At 35.6% G+C, this 27,599-nt stretch overlaps 1 protein-coding gene across 1 annotated transcript in view; it reads right to left on the reverse strand.

Annotated features, from left to right (window-relative positions):
* The window catches only part of THOC1 (THO complex 1), a 53,289-nt gene that overhangs the window by 14,901 nt on the left and 10,789 nt on the right, over positions 1-27,599 (reverse strand). The window contains exons 8-11 of the mRNA XM_032859800.1: positions 23,689-23,771; positions 20,979-21,052; positions 15,978-16,086; positions 14,046-14,177 (exon numbers count right to left, since the gene is read on the reverse strand). Coding sequence (XP_032715691.1) covers positions 14,046-14,177; positions 15,978-16,086; positions 20,979-21,052; positions 23,689-23,771 — 398 coding nt within the window. The remainder of the gene's footprint in view (positions 1-14,045; positions 14,178-15,977; positions 16,087-20,978; positions 21,053-23,688; positions 23,772-27,599) is intronic.

Below are 27,599 nucleotides of genomic sequence, written 5' to 3' on the forward strand. Positions count from 1 at the left end.
CTGTAACCCTATTTTGGTTGAGATAAGGGATCAGCAAACTTTCCTTGGTACATATTTTAGGCTAGGTGAGCCAAGGGGGCATATTATAAGATATTACACAGGAACTTTTATAAACATTTAAAATGAAAAAAACAAAACAAGCAGTCAGATTTGGCTTGTGGCTGCAGGTGGCGGAGCCCTGGTCCTGCCTTTTTGGTTTATCTCTTCAACTACTTTGTCGCCAACTTCCTCAACACCTTTGTGCTACACTTCTGTCACATCTACGGTGCAAAATGGCAACCCCAGATCAGACTAAGTTACTCACCCTCTATCAACACTAAGACTTCCCATGCAGGATGCAGGTGGAGCTGCCGGAAAGAAAATATACACCACACAGCTCTGCAGATGGTAGCACAGCTGTGCTCTTGCCTCCACCTTAAAACTGGTCTCTAATCTGCGATCTTTCTTTACTCTCCAAGGCTGTTACTCTCTCCTCTTCTCCACAACAAATCCTTTCGACTTATCACAAGCATTACTTCACCACCCTCTCACTCTCAGTACATTAACTACCGACACCTTCCATGAGAAAAATAGATTAAACTGGAAGCTTTAGCTTCACGCACATCTGGACATCCCAATCTCCCTAAATTAACTGAGTCTCAAAGAGATCCCCAGCCTCTCCCCATCCTCACTGAACAGCCAAACTTCTTCAAAGAATTGGCTACATTCACTGTTTCAACTCACACCTCCACTTGCCATAATCTGTGGCTTCCTAGTTCACCAATTCACGGACAGTGTTTTTGCCAAGATCACCAATGACTCATTGTTAGATTCAGTGAACACCCCTTCTTCCTCGACCCCCTACCCTGGCCCCATGAACGCTTTTTTTCCCCCCACAAGTCCTCATCCTACTCTATGTGCTTGGCTTCCATGAGGACATACTTCCTCAGTTTTCCTCCAATCTCACTGGCTACTCTTCAACCTTCTTCCTCTTCCCTAACTATCCCACCCCTTAAATTTAATTGGTTTCCTTCAGGACTCAGTATGATGTTTTCTTTTCTTTTCATTCTTTATTTTTCCTTGAATTACCATATATAAGCTGGTAACTACACTATATAACAAATCTACACTCTCAACCTAGACTGTGTTCCTAATCTCCACATCTGTATACTTAAAGAAGCTACTGTTTATCTCTATTTGAATATTCAACTGACACTGGATCAGATTTCATGTTCAAAGGCAAACACAGCAATTTCCCCCACAAAGCCTGCTCTTCATCATTGTTGGCTAATTCAGTAAGAGGCTCCACCATCCATTTGCCTAGGCAACTCTAGAAGACCGTCGGGTAAAAACACAACTATAAAGCACAGGAGCAAATCTCTAGTTGGAGTATGCAAGAAGAAAAACAGGAGGTACCAAGACTCTGAGCCCAGTAAGAGACTGGCCTGTTCGAAGACCTTAAGTAGTTCAGTCAGGAGTGAGGACAGATAAGCCGCTTGGCTTGAAGAAATGAGCTGGAGTGGCTAGGTGCTGTGTACGAACTCTTCATCTACCTCAGGCTTTAAGTCCCCCACATTTATTTCTGTTGGAAGGTATTTTTTGATGGGAACAAAGGACTGAAAACAGGAGTCAACAAGACACTGAATCAGAGGTGGGAGGGGACCAGTGTGCTCATTCAAGCTAACTGCTTCGCATTATGCTTCTGAAAACCAGGACCTCTGCAAGATCACACAGCTAGTTAGTGACAGAGCTGAGACAAACTGACACACTCAACTGTACTCTTTCTTCCATAATGTGTATTTTCTAAGTTCTACTTTTCTTTAGCTATTTAAAAAATTACACCAGTTACATCATGGGTCAAATATTTCTTTGTTGTCTTTGTTTCTTGAGCAAAGGGCCTTTTATTGTCCTTAGCTTTACTGCACATCTCAGCTCAGGCCTCAGCATTCCTGATTATTACTCTAAACCTAAATAAGGATCATGCTATTCTTCTTAGTTGTCTTTCTGTGCCCTTCTGTCAATAAACTGTATATGTAAATAATATTCCTGGTAAAATTAAAGTATGAAATTTTTCATTCCTATCACTTTACAGAAAGTAAAATCTGTACTAGAAAAAATACTAAGCGCATTCTCATTAAAATATTACTGACTTGTCATTAACACATTAGCTGTATCAAATTATTTAATTTTCAAATTATGAAAAATTTTAAATTTCAAAAAAGTACAGGTAAGTTATGTAACATTCATGTCCCCCTATTCAGTAATGTATCAAATCCTAACATTTTCACCTGTTCCATGTTTGTTAAACAAAGAGTTATTACTGAAACTGGTGAAGCCTCCTCGGTAACCTCCCTTTTCTGCTCCCCATCTTTCTCTCCACTGTGGTAAATGCTACCGTGCATTTGGTGTTTATGATTGCCATGAACATTTATACTAATACTACATAAGTAGTATCTATAAATAATATACTGAGATATTTTGCATGTGTTCAAACTCTATCTGATGTATTATTCTGCAATAAGCTATTTTCACATGACATTATGTTTGAAATTTATACAACTTAATACATGTAGCACTAGTGCAGGGGTTGGCAAATTCCTGCGAAGGGCCAGTTAGTAAACTATTTTAGGCTCTGTGGTTCCTACAGTCTCCATCACAACTACTGCCGTCTGCTGTGCCCATGCAGAAGCAGCCACTGACAACATGAGGATAAATAGACAGCCGCTGTGGGCTCCACTAAAACTCACTTATAAAAACAGGTGGGAAGGGGTGCCTGGGTGGCTCGGTGGGTTGAGTCTCTGCCTTTGGCTCAGGTCATGATCTCAGGGTCCTGGGATCGAGCCCCGCGTCGGGCCCCCTGCTCAGCAGGGAGCCTGCTTCCCTCTCTCTCCCTGCCTGTGATCTCTCTTTCTCTGTCAAATAAATAAATAAAATCTTTTAAAAAACAAACAAAAAAAACCAAACAGGTGGGAAGCCAGATTTGCCGACCCCTGCCCAGTGAATCCACTCTCAGTGCTCTGTAGCTTATATTGAAATGACTAGGTCCACCACTATTACGTTGAACAGAAATATAGTTCGTAGACATCCATGCCTTGTTCTTGAGTTTACTAGGAATATTTCTCAAAGTTTGATCGTTATGTATGATACTTGCCACAGAGTTTTTATTAATCCCCTTAAGTTAGGAATATCCCCTTCCACTTCTGATTTGTTTTTGTACTGAACATTAGATTTTACTGTAAGAATTTCTTGGCATATGAGATATCATATAGTTTTAAAATATTTAAACCTTTAAACCGTAAGGCTGTTAATTTGGTATTAATCTTTCTGATGTTGAACTTACATTCCTGGGATAAATCCTATTTAGCCTATACTTAAAATAACTACTTTTGATTTATTGAGTTAAATTTTTTTCATCTCTATTTGTGAGACTGATATATATATATATACTTCTTTCCTGTTCTATCCTTACTGGGATTTTATTTAAAAGTTACATCAATCTCATATTAAGGACCTGGTTGCTTTTCTTCTTCTTCTAACCTCTGAAAATTTTCACTTACATTTTTTCCTCGAAGAGCTGATAGTATGTGAGTAAAAAAAATCAGCCTGATGTCATTCAAAAGGTATCATTTTTTTACTACAATTTCTCTAATAATTACTTTATTCAAGTTTTCTATTTCTTTCTGAGTCTATTTGATTAAATTTTTCTACAGAGTTACTATTTCTTTAGATTTAAAAAGGTATCAGCAGAAGTTGTTCAGAATACATTCTCTTACATATATTCACTATTTCTATGTTTTCAATTATGCCCATTTTTGTTATTTATTCATCTTATTGTTTACTGGTACCTTTTCACTTCTTTTCCTTTCAGGCCTGCTCTATAAAGTTTTTATAAAAATTGTTTCTATATAATTTTTCTTTAAAAAGAAACAGCTTTTGGTTTTACTGAAGTCCTATGTTTTCCTTGCTCTACTTCATCAGTTTGTACAATTATTATTTACTTCTACTTTCTTAAGATTCTGTACCTAGCTTCTTGAATGGTATTCTCAATTCATTTGTCATTCTTAAATTTTTCATTAATGTAGTTAAAGGTATAACCTTCTCTTTACTTCTCACTGTATTTGTAACCCACACATCTGACATTATAATATAGTTTTGCTATACAATATCTTTACAGCAAATTTAGAGCTTCCATTTTTTATTTCCTCTTTAATTCCTGGGGAAAGCTTTTCAACTTGGTAAGTTACCTCCTTTAAGCCATCCTTTTTATAGTTCTAATTTAACTGCACTGTGGCCAGAGAATGTGCTCTGAATGATATAGAATCTTCCAAATTTGCTAAGATTTCCTGTATGGCCTACTACAAAAATTGTGTGAATGTCCCATATGTATTAAAACAATAATTATCTCTATTTCTTGTGTACAGGTTTCCATATATACTACAATAAGCTTATTACTTTTATTGTTCAAATCTATCATATACTTCTTAATACTGGTCTGCTTTATCCATCAGTAAATGAAGATTATTTTTGTTGTTCAAATCTTCCATATAGTTACTAATCTTTAGTCTGCTCATCCCATCAGTTTTGATTAAGGCACTTGAAAATAACTCATTAAAATTTATGATCTCATAATTTTACAAGTTTTTTCTTTTATCTTTTAAATAGAAACATCACTTTTATTGACAAGTTAGAGCCACAACAGACAGCTTCCAGAACAGAAATAAGACAGTCCTAAGACAACGGAGTGTAAAATCGTAGAGAAAGGCTAATACTCTTCACCCTCATCTACCTCAGCACTATCCTCTCCAATCTCCTCAGAATCCCTCTCAAGAGCAGTCATGTCCCCAAGGGCCTCAGAAAACTCTCCTTCCTCCATGCCCTCCCCCACATACCAGTGAACAAAGGCACGCTTGGCATACCTCAGGTTAACCTTATGGTCCAGGCGCGCCCAGGCCTCAGCAATGTCTGCGGTGTTGCTCAGCACGCACACAGCTCGCTGTACTTTGGCCAGGTCTCCACCGAGCACCACAGTGGGAGACTGCTTTTTTCCTTAATAGATTTTGAGTGCATAGGAGTTCACGACATCCTCTTGGTGACTTGTTAATGTAGTATCCTTTATCCTACTTAAGCTTTGTGCCTTAAATTCTATTTTATTTGGTATTTGTGTAGCTGTTTTGTTGTTGTTAATTCTAGCTTCATGTGTCTCTTTCCATACTAACATTTCAACCTTTTTGAACAGTTTTAAGGCATATAACCTATGCGGACATAAAATTATAACATCCTCCTATATCCCATTTGTTAAATTTCTCCGGTGTTCTTTTATACATAAGCTACTTAGGTCTATTTTTCTTCATTTTTTTTTTTTTCCTCTAAAGATTTTATTCATGCACTTGACAGAGATCACAAGTAGGCAGAGAGGCAGGCAGAGAGAGAGAGAGGGGGAAGCAGGCTCCCGGCTGAGCAGAGAGCCCTATGTGGGGCTCGATCCCAGGACCCTGAGAATACGGCCCGAGCTGAAGGTAGAGGCCTCAATCCACTGAGCCACCCAAGCGCCCCTATTTTTCTTCGTTCTTAATGCAACCCTTTGGAATTACAAAGCATAGTTATGTATTGCACATGAAGTAGGAAGGGTACAGTTCTAAGACACAAAACTCTTTAAAAGGAAACTGCTGCTCCCTGGAAGACAAATAAACCAATGACAACTGAGTACATGGGAAGCTGAAAGCATCTGTATAGATATGAATCTATGTTTTACTCTTGAGCCCTTAGTGAAGCAGGTTTCTACATGCCTTTTTTGAGCAGTGAGAATGTTTCCTTTCCTTGGTAAGTAAGTGTCCTGTATAATCTCTAGTTTGCCTTAATTTCTGATAAAAAACTATCAATTTTAAAATTAAAAATTTCTTCTGTTGACTGAGTATTAGGCTCAATTTTTTTCGTATTTGTGAAAGCCCACTGAATTATGGGTCAGGGAGTAGGAATCAGGCAAATCAGGCAGCAGTCCTTCTGATGCCTAAGTAGTATGGCTGTAGGAGTTGCAGATTTTGCCAAAAAGTAATGAGTGTATTAGTATGAGGCATAAAACTCAAGTCAACTGCATGTCTTGAGAGATTTCTAGCAAAGTATAAAATCTCTCAAGCATACTAGAGTCCTTCTTAAATTGTTTAAAGACACCACACCACTAAGTTCCTTTTTTTTTTTTGAGAGCACACACACGTGTTGGGGGTGGTTGTGGCGTTAAGTGCAGAGGGACAGAGGGAGAGACAGAGAATCTTAAGCAGACTCCCAGCTGAGCACGGAGTCTGACCCGGGGCTCAATCTCAGGACCCTGAGATCATGATCTGAGCCAAAATCAAGAGTTGGGATGCTTGGGCGCCTGGGTGGCTCAGTGGGTTAAAGCCTCTGCCTTCGGCTCAGGTCATGATTTTAGGGTCCTGGGATCGAGCCCCGCATGGGGGGGGGTGTCTCTGCTCAGCAGGGAGTCTGCTTGCCTCTCTCTCTGTCTCTCTGCCTACTTGTATTCTCTGTTAAATAAATAAATAAAATCTTAAAAAAAAAAAAAAAAAGAAAAGAAAAAAGAGTTGGGACGCTTAACCAACTGAGTCACCCAGGTGCCCCAGCATCGCTAAGTTCTTATATTTCTAGGAGAGCTGTGAAAAACTCTTTTGGACAATTAAGAAAGAAATAAGCCAAAACTCCAAATGCTTTGAATATATCCATTTTCTCCCTAAACTGGGAGAAATACAGGTTCCAGAGTTATTACTTTAAAAAAGTGCCATCGTTTACACTTTTAATTTTCACAAATGTTGGATACTGAATTAGGGTTTAGCAGACTAAACTGTAAAGTAGCTTTCTACCTGGAATAGGTTCATATATCTTATTCAACTAAATTATCAGACAGCTGGTTTCTGAGGAGAAAAAGAATATATAACCTATTACATAAAAACTAATAGACTTACATACTATATACTATATACTATACTATATACTAATAATTTTTTTAAAACTTTCCTTCAGAAAAAAACAGTTAAAAAAAAAAATGAAGAATCTAATTTTAGTTTAAGGATCTCAGTGTCCCAGCTGAGTTACAGGATAAAGAAAGTATGTCCACAGCAAAGCAGAGATATTACCTGTCAGCTCTTTTGCTTTAGTTAAAAAGGTTACTTACAGCTATGGTTATAAATTAAAAGATTCTAAGAAAACCTTCTGTACTCATACTTTTAAGGAGATTTAGAGGATTTACTATCCCTCAGTAAAATAAATACCAAAAATTTACATTTTAAATCTCTTTCTCCTAATACATCTAATTAATGTAAAATACAAATTATTTATTTTAGTAAATGCAAGACTTCTTTTTGGCCTCCAAAAGCCTAAATTAACTGGAATTTCCTAACCAATACAGGTTATGTTGTTACCCCTACAAAGATTTAGGATTACTTAAACAAACACATGTGAACTAAATCAAGTTGTGATTAAACAGCCAATGTCTCTCTCTATATATTTAAACCTCAGACAATACTGCACATTATGTGACCCTACCGAATACTCCTATGCTATTTCGTAAAGTTTCCTTAAGAAACTTCTAAAGACATTAAAATTCAGATATGGAAAGAAATAAAAAGTACCTAACCACTATATCATTCCTATGTGGTGTTTTTTTTTTAAAAAGATTTTATTTATTTACTTAACAGACAGAGATCACAAGTAGGCAGAGAGGCAGGCAGGGTGGGGGAGCAGGTTCCCTGCTGAGCAGAGAGCCCGATGCAGGGCTCGATCCCAGGACCCTGAGATCATGACCTGAGCAGAAGGCAGAGGCTCAACCCACTGGGCCATCCAATTCCTATGTGTTCTCAACCTAAGTCTCTCTCACTATATATAAACACATTTATCCTTCAGAACACTCAAATTACGATGATGAAATCAGTGTGTACTTTTAAAGTACTTGATAAAGGGGCGCCTGGGTGGCTCAGTGGGTTAAAGCCTCTGCCTTCGGCTCAGGTCATGATCCCAGGATCCCAGGATCCCGGGATCAAGCCCCACATCGGGCTCTCTGCTCGGCAGGGAGCCTGCTTTCCCCTCTCTCTTTCTGCCTGCCTTTCTGCCTGCTTGTGATCTCTGTCTGTCAAATAAATAAATAAATAAATAAATCTTAAAAAATATATAAAAAAAAATAAAGTACTTGATAAAATTATTTTAAAGACTAGTTTTAAAACATTAATACTGTCATTAAACATACTGTTTGATATATTAAAACATAAATATTAACGTATATTTAAAGTTTAAAACACTTAGAGGAGGGAACTTGATTAACTCAGAAAGACAAAATTAAGTTCCTGGGATTCAGTCCATTCTCAAGGGTAGGAAAATGTTCTTTGCCTTCCATACATTCTGTCAGGTGGTAATAATCACTGCCCTCATCAAAGCACATTTTCTCTTTAAAGAACTGTTTACATTTATGAATATACTGACTATTTTATGCTTTTGTGTAAATCTTGACCACATAAAACGAGATGAGAGCTGTCATTTCTAAAGGAGCAAAGATTTTAATGCTATTCATAATTAACAGAAATGATTATTAGTTTCTATTACTCTGGATAATGACACAGAAAGGTTGGGCCATTTCTCATTCTATCTTTGCTCTTATCTTTATCTTATCAATTAACCAGTCTCCTGGGCAACTCTTTTAGACTTTGTCCTTCTTCAGAAGCAGGCTCCAAATCCATGGCCTATGGGTACCTTCTGGACCATTTCTGCAGCCTTTCCTAGATCGCCGTTTAGCAGCACCAGGGATTAGACCTTTTTATCGTGCTTGCACAACCACGGCCTGAATCACAAACAGAGGGGATTCTAAACACAACAGAGTGATGAGTATGCTCTAAATTTTCCAGTATGCTCAATGATATTTAAAGAGCTACCCTATTTGTCAGGCCCACAAAGTACAACGTGTCACAATTAAGAGCACAGCTCTTGCCTCCCACTTTGAGGACCACTTCAGACAGATTTTATTCACATAAAAAAAGTTAATCATATTGAAAACTCCTAGTGTTGGGGTGCCTGGGTGGCTCAGTGGGTTAAAGCCTCTGCCTTCGGCTCAGGTCATGATCCCAGCCTCCTGGGATCGAGCCCCGCATCAGGGAGCCTGCTTCCTCCTCTCTCTCTGCCTGCCTCTCTGCCTACTTGTGATCTCTGTCTGTCAAATAATAAAATCTTTAAAAAAATGTTATTGTGTTCCTTTCTAAAACAAAACAAAACAAACAAAAATAAACACCTCTTAGTCTTACGCATTTATCTTTTCAGATGGGTGGGTGCATACCCACATGCTAAAACTGACGTTAAGTGTCAGCTAAACACTTCAAACTGCAAAGTTTGTAAAGCTCTAAACATTCATCAATGCCTTCACTGCCCGTAGCAGATAGGCAAACAACCAAATAAAACTCTGAAAAATAAAGTAACCCAAAAGTCTGTACATAATCCAACTGACAAGTCTAGACACATTATCTATAGCTTATACAACAGTGAGATCTATAACCTGCTCTCTCTCAAGAAATATTAATGGTAGACCAATAAAGTTTCCATTTACTTTCCATTTCTCAGTGGCCACACAAGGCCCAACATTAATGGGCCTTATGTTCAATTGTATCAAAGCCCAAATCAAGTCTGTCAAACCATTTCAATCACAGCTGTGAGAAGTCCTATCAGCTAACTCAGATGGGCAGTGTCAAGACGTAAAGCTCAATGACTGATTTACATTAAGGTTCACTAGTAGAAAATATCAATTAGTAAAAAACATCACTCCAGTCCTGCTAAGAGTTGCTGAGTCCTTATAAGATTTTTTTAAAATAAGACCTTCTTCCATCTTGGAACCAAAAGAAAATGTTAGCCCCTGCCTATTTAACAGCTTTTGCTATTAACTGTTTTGTCTCAAGGCACAGAGACCAACAATCTAGTTTCTATTTAAATTTCAGACCATGATAATGACCTACAAGAACCTCATAATAAAGTCCTGGAATTTGCTGAAGGGCTGGCTCTATCTCTGGCCTGCAGACAAAGAAAACTCAAACCATGTTCCAGAGCTGTCCAAAAAACCTCCCAGACCAGTTTAAAGGGAGGCTCCCATGAAACGACTAATGAGACAAAATTACAGGATACAGATTAGCCTGTCTGTTCCTAACTAAGCTGTAATATATTTCATCAAGGAACAGACCTATCTTTGCCTTCACTATGAAGATTTCCTCAGATACTTCTCAAATGGATACAGAAAGTATAAAACATTTAAGGCAGAACAACTTTCTACCAGGAATTCTCTTTTTTTAAATGACTAAAAGTCTTTGAGAGTTCTGTACACAATGCAGAGTCTGGGCAGGCTGTTAATTTTCTTTTCCCCGTGAACAAGAATGGCCTTAATGCCCACACTAAGATCAATATTGTGGGACTGGTGGCTACTCTGCTAACTGCTGGCTGCCAAGTGTTCACCTCATCTTTTCCATTTGGACAAAGTCTCAACTCTCCGGGAACAAGAGTTAGTACTGTGAAGAACTGGGCAATCCTGATGTCTACACCTAGTTACTAGCAGTACTCTTTGCTATGAGAACTCAGATTCTAGAATACATTCCTTTTAATATTATGTTAACTATCGTGTTAATATCATGGTACTTAAATACTTTAAAATGTTGGTTCTGCTTTTATATGCTACATAGTGCTGAAGGAGGGATCTCTACTATACCAGTGACTTTCATGTAGGTTTGATAAATGAGATAATTCGAGGTGAAATTCTCCCTTAAAAATTTCTGAGTATGACTCTGGACTAATCTGAAGGAACAGGTACTTCTCCACCAAAAAAACCAAAAAAGAAACAAAAAGCCCCAAATTCCTCAGCACTACATTCAGCGACTGCTATTGAATTATTTTACTATGCTAATAAGAAAACTGTAGTTAGAACTTAGTGTTCGCAATCATACCCAAGGCAGCATAAAAAAGGGGCCCTTGAAAATTATAATACCACTTTGTTTCTAGAAGAAATATCCCATTTTGAGAAAGAAGGTATGATAAGTTACAAAAACACCTATTTTATTTGTAGAACCTGTGCCTACCTGTGGTTACCATATAAATGGCCTGTCTATAACTACAAAAGTTGTATCATCCTTTCTGTGCATGGATATTGATTCTCCTTCCCTAAGGAAAAGTATGATCACATTCATGTAAGCAAAACACAATGCTTCTGGGTAATAACATTCCCATTAGATGTGCAAGTGTATCAAATGGGTTTAAATGTATCAAATGGGTTTAAAATATTGTATAAAGTATTACAGAGATGTGGAAGGCTTCTTTCAGAGAACAGTAAAACTTAAAATATGGTGCATACTTTTAATGCTATAGGTAATGCACTACACATATTTTCATTTTGATACTGAATAGTAAATACTGCAAATATACTGTAAAAATAGGAAGAATGTACAAGAAAGGTTCTTATATGGATCTAAGTTTAAGATAAAATTGTTAAGAGGTAGTAAAGAAGAAAACTGAAGATACAAAACATTACATGCTTCACATTCTCTTTGTTACAATTCTCTGTGCCTTTTCTCTTTTCCATATTATAAAGTATGTAGCTTCTCAAACCTGCTTTTACCCCTCATGGTATTAAGTAATTCCAGAGCTTAACCCTGGTTAAGGGTTAATTCCAGAATTCCAGAGCTTAACCCTGGAGAGCTCATGCTCTACTAACTGCTGGTGAAAGAAAGCTCACAAAGAATCAATAAACTACTTAGAGAGCCAGTTCTGAGAAAGTGGTACATAGAAACCAGTACAAAGACATAGAATTAATACTCCAGTGTAGAAATTTCTCTGAAAAGTGTATATTCTTGGTTGTCTTCTATTGTTAAAATGTCCTTAGAAATGTTATTTATTCAAAGAACTTTTAACACCATCCAGAGTTTTGAAACAGTTGTCATATCCTGAAAAATGTAACTTGTAACTCCTAAAAGTACACAGAAATTTTACTGGTTTTATTTTGGAAGTTTTTTGCCCCAGTTGTTATTTAAATAGACATCTAAGCTTTCTGAAGTGTGTCTTTAGGAAGGTTCTTTGTTAAAGCTAGAAGAGCTTTGGGATTTTCTTCCCCTCTTCTAAATAGGGTAAAGTAAAAATTTTGAATTCTTTATTCAACCAAAGAGTTTTTATAGATTTCTGTTAACAAATATGGCCAGAGTTTTAAAAAAATCCATTCTGATAAATCATCTGTCTTAAATCTGTTTATACTTCCTATTATTGATATAGTTGGATTTACTTCTACCTACTTTTTTGTATTTTTTTCTCCCTTCCTGCCATCAGTTGGGTTTACAAAATTGTCTATATTCCTTCCTGTCCCCCCTTTAGCTTTTTGCTGTTTAGGAGCCACAAGTTGTTTTCCTTTGGTTTTTAAGGTTTTCTCTTTATCCCTGAAATTATAGCATGATGTACTGAAGTATGGATTTAACTTTCTTTATCCTACTGGTAGTTGTAGCATACTTTTAATCTGAGAACTTGGTTATTACCTTTAATTCTTTTCAATATAGTTTCCTTACCATTCCCTCTATTTTGTTCTTTAAAAATCCTATTGGATATTTGCCGCAATTTCTCAATTGACCATGCCTTGCTCTTAACTGCTCCTTCCAAGTTAACAGACTCCTCTCACCTCTCCCCACCCCACACCCTATATCTGGATGTTCTGGGTGAACTTTTTATCATTATCTTCCAGTCAGTAGTTCTCTTTTCCTCTATGTCCAATATATAGTTTAATTCTGTATGTTCTGCTTTGGTTTAGATGATCACATTTTTCATTTCTAAGTCTCTCAATTAGTTGTCATAGTCAATCATTCTATTTCATTTCTGCCTGTTTCAGTTTCACAATTTTTTACTCATTCTCAGTGGATGCTATATCATCAATTATCTCTGTGAATGATTTTAAAGTTTTTAAAAGTCATGGCCAAGCCGTATATCTGAAATAAATACATGTATATCCCAATAATTGATTTGGTTGGTGATCTTTCCTAGTATTGAATTTCTTTATGAATTTTGAAATTGCAATGTATCAGAGTTTTGAATGAGAGGCTTTTGTTTGGTTCACTTCTCCTTCTTCCTCCCTGTGTACATCCTTTCTTGTCAGTAGTTTTGCATTTGCTTCCATCAGGACCTCTGGAGTCAAGTTTGGGAAAGGCCTTATGATGAATTTCTGGAGCCAACTATTTCATTAGTATATTGCAGATATCATATATCCAGTACAGAGCAAACCAACACAAAGCTGGACCCACAGCTTCCTATGAATCCACAGCCCTGGCAGAAAGAAGATTGGTAACATCTTTTCTGAGCTTCTTTTCAAAGGTTTAAGTCAAGTTCCCTCCCAGATCGTGGCTTCAAGCAGTGAATCTGGCTCTGGTCACTGGACACACATGAAAGACACCAGGTGTCTATCACTTGTAGACAAACTCTTGGGTGTCACCTCCTGCTTGGGATGAGGCCAGCAGGCCTGAGACTTCAGTTTCACTCACTACTTGGTGTTTCTGGTCCAATAAGATACTTTTCTTGTTTCTGGAAGGCCAGCTTTGTCTTTTAGTTTTCTCCTTTCATATTTTACCTGTCATTTCTATGTGTTTAGAGCTAAGTGAGTTAAGTCAAAACATACACTTAATGTGTCATCTTGACTGGAAAATTTACATAATCCCTTAGCACTGTATCTGAACAAAATTTACTGCAGGGAATGTTTACACCCCTTATTTGTTCTTAAATGACAAACTAATTATAAAATATTGTTTTTATAAATGCAAATTAAATCCTAACTTGAGGTTCAAAATATATACGCCTGAAAATTAAACTGCAAAATAAGCCTACAAAACAGACAATGCAGAACAACTTCTTTCACCTCTGAAATCAAATTACTCTTGCTTGTGCAAGGAATTCACAGGACTCTCAAACTAATACTTACCAGCTTTAACCAAAAATAAACATTTCTATGAAACTTAACTTAAAAAGAATATCAGCTAAATAGAAAAAAAAAAGACCATTACTTATTATGCTTAGCAAAAAAGAAAAATTTGTACCTTTTCACTTGTTAAAAATTTTGCAAAATATACATGTTCTCCTCCTGTTTTTAATTCTTCCATCTTTTTCCTGGAGGCTTGAGTATCATCTAATTTATAACTCTTAAAAACAGCTAGAACTTCTTCAGAATACTGCAAAGTAAAAATACCAATTAGTTTGATTTGGCATTATTGCCCAATAATTTTTTTAGTGCTTTTCTATATCAAAATACTTACAATTTACTCATAGTTAATCATGTATGCACACTGTAAAGCACATTAAATAAGAAAAACTATGATGGCAAATGAAGAGTTGGAATGAAGAGTTCATGTATTGTCAAAACAAGAATAAACTCTCTACTAAAGAAATGTAATTTCTTATGCAGTTTGTTTAAGGGGCAAACAGAGAAAGTAATGCTTTGGAAGTATACAGAAATTTAAAAGTGAAATTAGATGTTTAACTGGTTGTGGAAAATGCTCAAGCATTTCTTGGGCTAAACGCTGTGACCAAATAAAACAATGATGTCAAATCCTATCCAGCTAGGAAATGATCCCACATGATTTCTCACTCACCACTTAATCTGAATATCATGCTACTTTTAGGAGCTACCTATTTACCTTGGATTTTGACTACAACCAAAAAGGACAACTGATATTTAAGTAGCCAAATAAAAGAAATAAAGAGAATTCTTATAAAACAAGAATTACCCATTTTTTTCTGATAGTAAGTATGTTAGGCTTGTTCACCTTTTTTTCCTTTTTAAGATTTTATTTTTAAGGAATCTCTACACCCCAAGTGTGACCTGAACTTACAACCCTGAAATCAAGAGTAGCATGCTCTACTGACTGAGCCTGCAATGTAACCCATTGGCTTGTTAACCTTCAAAATGAAACCACCAAAGGTGCCTGGGTGCCACAGTTGGTTAAGTGTCTGGCTCTTTGTTTTAGCTCAGGTCATGATCTCAGGGTCCTTAAATCAAGCCCCACATCAGGCTCTGTGCTCAGGGTGGAGTCTGCTTGAGGTTCTTTCTCACTCTCCCTTAGCCTCTCCTGCTCATGTTCTCTAAAATAAGTAATTCCTCAAAATAAAATTAAACTGTTATTTCACCAGCAAAAAAAAAAAAAAAAAAAAAGGGTTTATTTGGGAATAACTAAGAACTGTAATCTGGGACAAGCAAGCTCCAGGTCTGAGAGAACAAAGAGGAATGCTCTTTTATAGCGGAAAGGAGGAATCAGTAGGGGCTGTTATAAACTACAAGTCCATTGGACTAAACTGGGAGTTCCAAGTATAGTGGCTTCTCATTGTCTGGACTGTTGCTGGGAGAGGAAGAAATCTTCCTTCCTTCTGTTGGGATAGTAAAGTACTTGGACTGGCAAGGTCCATCTCTTCCAGTTGGCTCCACAAATGACAACTAGTGCAGAATGTGAGAGTCCCTCTACCGGCTACCTGATTCCATTTTAAATGAGGTTTCCTTCTATTAATTTTCACAGGCTATATGGCTGATATGGTCCCAGTCACACTACTCAAGTCTGCCGTTACAGCACACCAACAGCTGCAAGTATTAGCATGGCTGTGTGCCAATATCTCTGTCTAGGAAAACAGGCGGGAGCCTGGATTTGGCCTATAGCCATTAGTTTGCAACCCCTGTTCTAACAGGATACTTGAAATAATTTTGTGCAAAGTAAACACACTATATTTGATAAAAATTCATCAGTTCATGTTGATAATACTATGTAGAAACAAACAAAAAACCCAATTCTGTAATTAGGAGCTTTTAAATCCTTAAGTCATTTACAAACTACTCCACAAAATCAGTGGTTTAACAATATGAAATAGGCATAAAAATGTAAGAGATAAAATTATATAATAAAAAGTATGCTGGATAAGAGTCAAGTTTTGCCTCTGCCATTAACTGTAGAATATAGTTTTGGGTAGTCTATGACTGAACTCACCTTAAGAAAAGTTTTCCATGAAATCTTCTCATAGCATTGCACAGGGTTCCTGAAGTAATCCTGAAGTGACCAGAATTTTCGATACAGGTTGTAATCGATTGGAATGGAGCTAATAAAATAAATGATATGTTAAATAAATCACTTAAGTTCTTTTAGAAATAATCTAAGTGCTCCTAACTTCAGGTCATACACCCCTCGAAGAAGCTGACGAAAGCTACAGCTCCTTTCCCCAGAGAAGTGCACTTAAACAGACTTCTATAAACAATTTCAGGGGATTCATAGACCCTAACAGACCCACTTTGTCTATAGTGGTAGAACCCCTAAACTGTGCCCCAATACATGGTTATTCAGAACTAAAGACTATCTTTCTCAACCTCTCTTGCAACTAGGTGTGGCCCCGTGGTTAAGTTCTAGCTAGTTGGGAGTAAAAGTCATATGTGCAAATTTTGGGCCATGTTTTATCATTTTCCTTTTTCCCTTTCTGCTGGCCAGAATGCAGATATGATATTGAGTCACAGGGACTATAGACAAAAAAAAAAAAGCAAACACCAAGAAAAGGTGGGACAAGAAGTTAGGAGGAACATAGGTTCCTAGACGATCTCCCAGCTCTGAAATGCCTGTCTCCAGACTTTTCCATAAGAAAGATATCAACTTCCACATTGTTTAAGCTAATATCACCTTGAACCTAAGCTAAAAGCTATAGCATGAGACAAATATGTAAAATACATATCAACTGTATATATATATAAACTTATATTTATATATATATATAAATAAATTGCCTCCTGTTTAGTGTCATTATTACAGCATTACTAATTCAATTTGCGATTTCACTGCTACAAATCTGCACTATCAATTTTAATTTTTAAATTTACCAAAACTGTTATACTATGTTTTAATTTTAAAAGTTAAAACATTTTAGACTTTCTTACCCAAGAGATTTTTGTTTTTGACAAAATCTGTCACTCCAAACAGCCATTATCAAAAATGCTTTAGGTATTGACTATCTCATATCCTCAAATATCCACAAAAATTTTCAACATCACCTTTGTAAAATTAATTTTACTTGTAAACACAATTGTGTACTACCTTCTATTCTTTCTAAATAAACTTAATAAACTGAATCTATGGATTACAGTTAGCATTTTTTCTAAGCATCACAGCCATACAAGTGTTCCAAGAAGACTGTAATTTTATGTGGCAAACAGGAAGGGGGTTTAGTGATCCACACAGTACTATGATATTAAGGGTCTTAACTTCTCTATTCTGGTCAATAATAGGAAATAAGTAATCTTCCACTCTTCACCTTTGAGATGGGTATATTTAAAATTACTTTAATGACTATGGAGTATCATGGGCCATATTATAATGCATTTTAAAGGATTATAGTAAATTAAATGAGTATAATTTTTGTCATGTACTTTATAAGCTTTCTTGGATGGGAGTGTAAAGTTTAAAAGACTGAAAAATGCCTTACTTTATATATATATATGTAAAGGAAGATTAGAGTAGAAAAGTAAAAAATAATTTGCTAGTGTAAAAAATCAATTTTCTACAAAAATGTCAAAAGGCATTCGTTAAGAATGACAAAGGGAAAAGTAGTTTAGTATAACATATGGAAGCACATCTGATGAAGATTCTCACCATGACTCTAATTCACATATGGTTAAGATTACAAACTACTAGTTGGTATCATAAAATGCCTGCTTAAAGAATTTGATTAAATTTATATTAATTGGCATATCAATTAAAAAACCCTCACACATCTACACACACAGTAACAGATCACTTATCTTACATTCACACTTCTGACAACTGTTAACTGTCTGGAACTAAGCTGTGAACTTGGCAATAATTGAAAAAGTCCTTGGTCTGCCAGGAAATAGCAGTCATAGACTGCATGCACTTTATTTTACACAAGAGGCTTGAAGTTATGCTTAGGTACTTACCCAGATTACAATCGCTTTGAATTATGTATAAAGGTAAATAATTAAGCAAGCTAGCTAATTTTGATAAAAGAACGCTAACTTTGCTAGACCAATTACTAGTATTTGAAACATGTGGATTTCCTTCAAATCAATAATGAAGAGTACTGACCACTTTTAATTGACCAAAATCCAGCTCTTGCCAGAACTTTTATCAAGAACCAACAGTATTTGAAAGAATCTAATGGGTATGTTAACTTTCACTCTTTCTACACTCTTTCCTAGTAACAACTCTGAAAACAGGAAAATAATGATCTGAACATCAACTGACATAAACTATTTTCTATAACTGAAGTGATTTTATTCATTTATAACAGTAAGGTTGTAAGTTTGGGTTTTCTACAGATCAAGTTTAAAAAAAAAAAGCCACACACACCAAAAAAACCAAAGCCACAAAAGGAACATTTTCCAAAATGTGCAAGTGAATTAGAAAAAGAAAAAGCCACATATAAAATGATTTACACCCATGAAATAATACTATAACTAGTATTTGTGTAGTTACATACACTTAATAAAGGATGTTTTTGAAACAAAACTGCTTTTGAAGATTTTATGTAGTTTTATACATATAGTTATATGCACACACATAAAATGTTAATCAGTTACCACATATAAGAATATAAGAATTACCTCTTGAATTGTAGTAAGGAAAGTTGGCCTGTTAAGAAATGGGACACTACCTCTAATCAGAGAATGAGAATTATGTAACCATTGTATGGTCCACTACTGTTTTGGTTGCCAGAAAACTCACATTTTAATTTAATGTTTGATACTAACAATAATCTAAGGTGTTAATTATCATCTCCTACTTGTAAAAGCTTCTGATCTCTCTCCTTTTATTTTTAGTTGGCCTAGTATTTATTTGAGATGCCTCATAGAAGAAATTTGAAAGTAGTATTAATATATGACTACCAGGAAACTTTTATAGTTGAGACACTAACATTTTTAAAAAATCCTCTCCTCTGAAAGTTCCAATCCATGCTGTGCCTCCATGGCTATTCCTTCATATCTAAACATCTTGAAGGAGTTGTCTACACTCAATGTCAACACTTCTTTACCCTCCTTCAATGTTTGGACTTACTGCAATGTGCCTTCTAACTTCACCATTCCAGATACATCTGGATTCTGTACTTATCCGCACAAAGCAAATGTGACTACTCATTGTATATGCAAGCCATAACAAATTAAGGTGAAAGTTACTGTCTAAAAATAAAATGTTTTATAACTATTTTAACCAAGATGTTCTGTAACTTGACATATTTTTTTAGATATTCAATTAGTGATTTTAGAGATTATATTAGAATTTTTTTTAATACAAAATTTTTTGCTGGTATATTTGAGCCAAATCTGAAATGGGCTTCATACCATAGATACATGGGTAATATGTTCTTTGTAAATTAGTGTCTAAAATACTCTGGTGATACAGTTGGTCACATTGCTTTGTCACAAAGTAATTTCCCAATCTCTTACTCCATTCAAAAAATAGTGAAGGGGATTAAAGGTAAAACTTGCAGTTTTAAAATAAGTAAGTCACTCGAATGTAAAGTATAGCATAGGGAATACAGTCAACAATACAACAATACTGTATTTGTAACAAATATTGTAATTGTATGGTTGACAGATGGTAGCTAGACTTATCCTGGTGATCACTTCCTAATGTGTATAAATGTTGAATCACTGGGTTGTATACCTGAAACTAATGTAATATTGTATGTCAACTTCATTTTAATAAAAAAAGGAAAAAAAAAAAGAAAATATAATGATTGTGACAGACTGAGAGGCAACTGAGTATTGAATCCTGTTTAAGTGATTTTTCTGCCACTGGGACCAGCTTATAAATAAGCAATGGGGCTGACATATCTATAAAGGCTTCGGCAGAGTCTAACTAGACAAAACCGCATTGGGCAGTTTGTCTTTGGTGGCTCTTTTTGACATTTCAGGTGACCTGTTATGTTGGAGCTTACTACCTTAGTCCCTTATGTTGCTCAGGTTAGACCCCAAAAGTATACTCTATCCATAATGTACATGAACAAACAGGTCTTAAAAAAAAAAAAAAAAAAAAAAAAAACCAAACCCAAAACACAGAACTATAGCTAGCAATAATAGCAACTGAATAAATACTGTCCTAGTGCTTTCCATATATCATTATATATAACATCAACAACTATGGTAATAATAAGGATAACTATGTTGTACCTTAACAGACCATGTCCAAGCAGAATCTCATTTAATAATCTCAACAAGCAGGTAGGTGGCATTACTACATTTTAAAGACCCTGAAACTGAGTTTCAGGGAAGTTAAGTAATTTGCTTAAGGTTACATGAGTAGGACTGGAATTCAGCCTGGAGGCACACTACTCTCAAAGTTTCTTGGAGATATGTGTTTGAATCTGAAAACTGGGATGCCAGGAATACATCTCCCTGTGCAGATATTGGAAACTCTTCTTGATCCTCCAGAAATTCAATTGCAACTGATGATAACTTTTGTTACCTCAGACACCTGGAAGTAAAAACTTTCCTTCATATCTCCCTTTTTCTCTTCCTCATTCCTTCTAATCAGCATTAGGAAGAAATTATTTGGAAAGAAAGCACAGAGTTAGCAGATGAGATAGGAAACAAGAGACGGGAGTGGTAAGGGTAGAAGACAGAAAGGAGGTTACTAATTCCTTCTACTTCATTAAGAAGTCAGCTCATTATCCACAGGCACTAAGTCCATCAAGTTAAATGGAAGGAAAAAGGGGAGGAGTATCTAGGTTGCCTACGGTTGGCTTTCCAAATATTAGGAATATGCAAACAATAGACCATGTAAACAACGAACTGTCAGCATGTAATTTAGAAACCAACTAAAGAGCATATTAATGATTTAGGATTTATAATTTTAAGTAATACACATAAAAAATACAAATAAATCTGCAAGCATGATTTCTTCCTCTTTGTGTATATCCTGACACTAGTACTTGATAAGTTTTTAAGTATTAGTTTTGTAAATCGTGAAATCTGAACTTCTAAAACTCACCAAGTTGTTGGAGCTTCATCGTCTCCCATCTCACCTTCTTCTACATCCATTCCTTCTTCTCTATCCTCAGTGTGCTAAATTTTAAAAAATGTACAGTCTGTCACAAAGCAGTTGTCAGCCAGAAGACATATTGGAATAACATCATTCACACATTGCTAGACAAACACTGTTAGAGAAATCTAGTTGCACTTCTGTCTAGACAGTTAATCTTTAAGGCAATGGCAATTCTACGTGACAAGGATCTGAGAACTCAAGAGCAGTATGATGATGATATAAGATAGTCATGAAGGTATGCAGAAAGTTTTAAATCAGTATTTCTTCAAACATGGTCTGTAGATTCTCTATGGGAATAAAGGGTCTATGGCAAAATACATTTTAGAAATATATATGATGATCTTTTAGACAGAAGTGTAATATATACTTATATATAGTATATTAAGAACTCTGAAGAATTGCAGTAAATAACTCGAAGTATACCTAAGTAGTTTTGTCCCCAATTTTAATTGGACCATAAAAATTCTCCCCAACCCCACAGAGAACTCTTATTATTGGGGAACACTTCAGGATATGCTGAGTGTCTAGCTCTACAGTGAGAAATGCAAAATAACAACTTTATATGAAATAGTCCAAGAAGCACCAAAAGATACATAAAAGTGAAAGACAAAATTAAAAAAAAATTTTTTTAAATTAACATATAATGTATTATTTCCATCAGGGGTACAGATCTTTGAATCATCAGTCTTATACACTTCACAGTACTCACCATAGCACATAACCCCCACAGTGTCCATAACCCAGCCACCCTATCCCAACCCTTCCACCCCCCAGCAAACCTCAGTTTGTTTCCCGAGATTAAGAGTCCCTTATGGTATGTCTCCCTCCTGATTCCACCTTGTCTCATTTTCTTCCCTCCCTGGCCCCTATGACCCCCACCAGCCTCTAAAATTTAAAAAAATCTTAAGTCAACATCATTTCCAAATTCATAATCATTACATTTTAAGGAACAAATTATGTAAAATAATCTAATTTACTATAAGATATTAGCTAGATCTAATTAATAATTTTTCAAACTTCATAACTTGTTTCGAAGTGCAGAACAAGTGCTAAATGTCCAGAAATTTGCCAACTATGGACTGTGTTTTGGATATATCATAAATAATCTTTAAAAATAAACTTCTCATTATAGCTGATGTCCTTTTAAAAATCAGTGGGCAAATATGGATTATTTAACAAATGGTTCTGAGTTAATTGGCTCACTGGAAAAAATAAAATCATAACATAACCTATTCCCTATACCAACATTCATGCTGGATTAAAGATTTATTTAAAAAATAAATCACAAAAGCATCAAAAGAAAACAGTAACTTATTCTTCTGGAGTGGAAGCCTTTAGCATGACACAAGACCAGAAACAACTAAACAAAAGACCAACAAACATTAATATTCTATCCAAACTTAAAAGTTCTATACAGTAAAGGCACCATAAATAGAGTTATAAGAAAAACTATAAACTGAGAAAAAAATCAAAATGGTAGGCAATGAATTAATAATACTCAATATGAGCTTCTATACATCAGTAAGAAAAAGACATTTCAAAAGTAAAATGGGCAAATGGCATGAATAAGTAATCCTCTTTCTCACTGTTTCTAATTGGCACAGAAGAAAAATAAATTCCAATAAATATATAGTAGGTCCCTCAACTTCACTAATAACCAAGGAAATGTAGTTTAAAACAAACATTTACTTTTCAAGTGTGTATCAATTAAGCAAAGATTTTTAAAAATTGGTGATTCCCAGGATGAGGCTGTGGGAAAATGGACAGATATTCTCCAAGTGCCACTGGTGATGCTATAAATGGGTACAACCTTTTTGAGAAGTAACTGGTCAACAGCTATCAAAATCTGATATATGCATACATTCGACACAACAATTTCATTTACTGGAATTTATCCTAAGGCAATACCTGTATAATTTAGCAATGCTATATACAGTATTATTCACTGTAATGCTGTTAAGCATTTTTCACTATTAGAAATTATCTAAATGCCCATAGAAAGGATTACGATAAACATCCACTTAGAAGACTTAATATGAACCATTAAAACACTAAAATCTAAATGTACTGATACAGAAATGCATCCATTTTATAATGTTAAAGGAAGGGGCGCCTGGGTGGCTCAGGGGGTTAAAGCCTCTGCCTTCAGCTAAGGTCACGATCCCAGGGTCCTGGGATCGAGCCCCACATTGGGCTTTCTGCTCAGCAGGGAGCCTGCTTCCCTTCCTCTCTCTCTGCCTGCCTCTCTGCCTACTTGTGATCTCTGTCAAATAAATAAAATCTGAAAACAAAACAAAACAAAAAAACTTTAATGTTAAAAGAAGAAAGTGAATTTCAGAACAATATGTATTGTATGACCTCAGTTTTAGAATAAAACTATACACACAGTAAGTCCTACAAAGACAGACATGCTAAGAATGGTTATCTTTGGGGCCTTGGATTATGGGATAGTTGTACTTTCTATTTTAAATATTTCTGTTTTGTCTGCATTTTCTACACAGAATACAAATTATTTCTATAAATTAGAAATAAAGGTTTTCAAAATTTTTGGTGACTTAGAATACCCATTCACAGGAGTTATCTTAGAACATACTTATAAATATGATTAGATTTTATAAGTTTTTATTTATAAGGTAAGATTTCTTATCAGCCTCACCTTCTGACCCAGGGTGCTTTCCTGCTCATTGGTATTGAAAACAGTAACATTTTCGAGATTAAATTGACTCTGCAAGTTAAGACCTATTAAAGAGAAGAAAAGATTTTCAAAGCAATTCCACCAAACAACTAAACTTAAGACTGTGACTCTGTTGTCATATGACCAAAACACATAAAACGATAAATCCATAATTAAACAAAAGATCAAGTCAGAAATAACACCACACTTGATTTCCAAATCCTAAGAAAATATCCCAAAATGCCAACCTAGCTTATGTTAGGGTGGTAGGATTAATTATAAACAGCTTTTTTTCCTTCATCTTCCAATTTTTCTGAAATAGGTTTTGTTATTTTTATAATTTAGAAATTAAACTTAAAAACATTTATTAAAGGATATATATTATTTAAAGCTACCCTTAGCAATATATTATTAGTTTTTCAACCAGTCAATAAGAGAAAGAAAAAAATGGTTTCTCTCTGTCTTGCCAAATTAGTAATGCTGTGCATTGAAAGAGAGGTCTAAAATGGTCTTTAAGGGGCGCCTGGGTGGCTCAGTGGGTTAAACCGCTGCCTTCGGCTCAGGTCATGATCTCAGGGTCCTGGGATCAAGCCCCACATCGGGCTCTCTGCTCAGCAGGGAACCTGCTTCCCTCTCTCTCTCTCTCTCTCTGCCTGCCTCTCTGCTACTTGTGATCTCTGTCAAATAAGTTAAAAAAAATCTTTAAAATGTTCTTTAAAAAAATGATGAGATCTACAAATAAAGGGGATTAAGAGCACACTTATCTTGATGAGCACTGAGTAACAGAATTCCTGAATCATTATATCGTACATTTGAAACTAACAAAACACTGTATGTTAATTATACCTCAATTAAAAAAATACAAAAGAAAAACAAAGCTATAAATAATATACATTTGAAATTTTAGATAATATTCACAAATTCCCAGAGGGAAAAAGGTTACCAAAACTGTCTCAAGAAAAAATGAAAAGTCTGAATAGTTCCAAATCTGTTACATAAATCAAATCCATAGCCACAAAACTTTATTGTGGCTTTTCTACTCGTAAATTCTACAAAGCATTCACGAAAGAAATAATACACAATTACTCCAACTCGTCCAGAAAAGAAGAAAATGTGAAAACTTTCAATTGATTTTATGTAAGTAGTTTAATCCGCTACAAAAAGTCTGACAAGATCATTATAGGAAAGGAAATTTACAGGCCACTCTCCTTCCTGAACTAAATTCACATACCCCTAAAAAAAATGAACATTCTAAATCCAGCTACATTTTATAAGGAGGCCATATCACAACCAAATTTAGATTATGCAATGTAAAAAAAAAAAAAAAGCTGAGAATTAAAATCTTGTTCTTATTCTTCTATCTTCTGTAACTTCCAGAAAAGAAACTACAAATTAGTACTTAAGAGGGGGCACATTTAGTTTCACAAAACACAGCCTTCATTTATCACAGATTTAAATGGCAACCAGGTGTCTGGCACTGATCTAGGCACAGAGATCACAGAAGTAAAAAACACAAATACACTGAAAATGTGAGATGGGAGAGATCTGAAATCAGGTGGTGATAATGGGTGACTGCGGTGGCAGGTTTAGATTAGATGATGAAAGAGAGGCTTCCTGAGGAAGTAAAATTGAGACCGACAGCAAGAGTCAGTAGTATGGGGGCGCCTGGGTGGCTCAGTGGGCTAGAGCCTCTGCCTTTGGCTCTGGTCGTGATCCCAGGGTCCTGGGATTGAGCCCCATGTTGGGCTCTCTGCTCAGCAGGAAGCCTGCTTCCTCCTCTCTCTGCCTGCGTCTCTGCCTACTTGTGATCTCTCTGTCAAATAAATAAATAAAATCTTTAAAAAAAAAAAAAAAAAGTCAGTAGTGTGACACTAAAGAACAAAAAGGTTTACAGAGGGAAGAGTTAGAGTCAACACCCTAAGGTTCTACTGACCCTGGGATTCTGAAGGCCTAAAGAAGGTGAGATGCCAATTCAATAGGGAAAGAATGGTTTTTTCAACAAATGATGCTGGGACAACTGGGTGTTAACACACAAAAGAATGAAACTGGACTCCCACCTCTCAGACCATACACAAAAATTAACTCAAAATGGACCCAGGAGCTAAATCTCTTATAAGAAAACACAAGAATAAATATTTTAGACCTTAGGTTAGGCAATGATTTCTTAGATATGACACTAAGAGCACAAGCAACAAAGGAAGAGATAGATATATCAAACTTCATCAAAATATAAAACTTCTCTGCTGCAAACAATACTATCAATAAAGTGAAAGGAAATCCACAGAATAGGAGAACATATCTGCAAATTACATATCTGATAAGAGTGTACTACCTACAATAGAAAGAGAACTCATTCAACTAAGAAAAAGACAATCCAATTTTAAAAATGGAAAATAGCCATTTCTTTAAGAAAGACATACAAATGACCAGAAAGCACATGAAAAGATGCTTAACATCTCTCTTCATTAGGAAATGCAATCAAAACCACAAGATACCACTTCATATCTACTAAGATGGCTATAATAAAAAAAAATTAAGACAACAGTAAGTGTTAACAAGGATGTGGAGAAACTGGAACCCATATGCATTGATGACAGGGTTGTAAAATGGTGCGGCTTCTTTGCAAAACAGTTTGGTAGTTCATCAAGAATTAAATACAGAGTTACCATATGACTTACTAATTTCACTTTAGGTATATGCGAAAGAGAAATGAAAATATATGTCCAAATAAAATCTTATAAACAAAAGTTCACAGCAGCATTATTCATAATAGGCAAAAAGGCAGAAACCACCCAAATGTCCATCAACTGAATGGATAAACAAAATGTGACATATCCATATTGAAAATATTAAAAAAAATGAAATCCTGATACATGCTGTAACACAGATAAATCTTGAAAACGTTATGCCAAGTTAAAAAAGCCAGTCAAGGGGCGCCTGGGTGGATCAGTGGGTTAAAGCCTCTGCCTTTGGTTCAGGTCATGATCCCCGGGTCCTGGGATTGAGCCCCACATCAGGCTCTATGCTCAGCAGGGAGCCTGCTTCCTCCTCTCCCTACCTGCCTCTCCACCTACTTGCGATCTCTGTCTGACAAATAAATAAATAAAATCTTAAAAAAAAAGCCAGTCAATAAAAGACCACATATTTCATTATTCCACTTTTTAAATGTCCAGAATCTATAGAGAACAAAGCAAATTAATGGTTGTTTAGGGCCTGAGGAGAGGATAAGAATGATGAGTGGGGAGTGACAGTTACTAGGTACAGGGTAGGAAAAATGTTCAAAAATTAGACTGTAGTCATTGTTGTACAACCCTGTCAATATGCTAAAAAAAAAAACAATGAATTGCACACTTTAAATGGTGAATTGTAGGATATGTGGACTCACATGTTGAAAGCTTTTAAAAAAATAAAAAAGGTGAGTTTCCAGTAACAAAAGGCCAAATTAGCTAATTAATTCAGATCAACCATACTAAAACAACTAAAAACTTGGATAAATTACATTAATTCCATAAAAATTCACAGGGTATAAACCATGTTCACATCCTGTTCAAGGCAATGAAGTAAAAAATGCTGGGTTTTTGTTTTTGTTTTTGTTTTTTTTAAACAGTAAAGAGCTGACAAGAAAGGAATATGTGGCAAACATCCAAAAGGCAAGTAAGATAAATAATGCATCCTGAATACTTAAAAGCCACTTCTATCTTGAGTACATCTACCAAACAGAGAAGAATCAGTTGTAAAATTGAGCTACCCTTTTTGTAGCTTTCCCGAAGCTAGAATTTTAAAAACAAATCTGGGCCCCAAAACAGTAGGGAATCTAATAAATCCCACCCCAACCATCTTCAATGCTAGGAACCTGTAGGGTTTTAAGTCTCAGGTTAAAATAAACCAAACTG

Source organism: Lontra canadensis, unplaced genomic scaffold, assembly GCF_010015895.1.
Source record: "Lontra canadensis isolate GAN:19392208 unplaced genomic scaffold, GSC_riverotter_1.0 scaffold17, whole genome shotgun sequence".
Lineage (NCBI taxonomy): Eukaryota > Metazoa > Chordata > Mammalia > Carnivora > Mustelidae > Lontra > Lontra canadensis.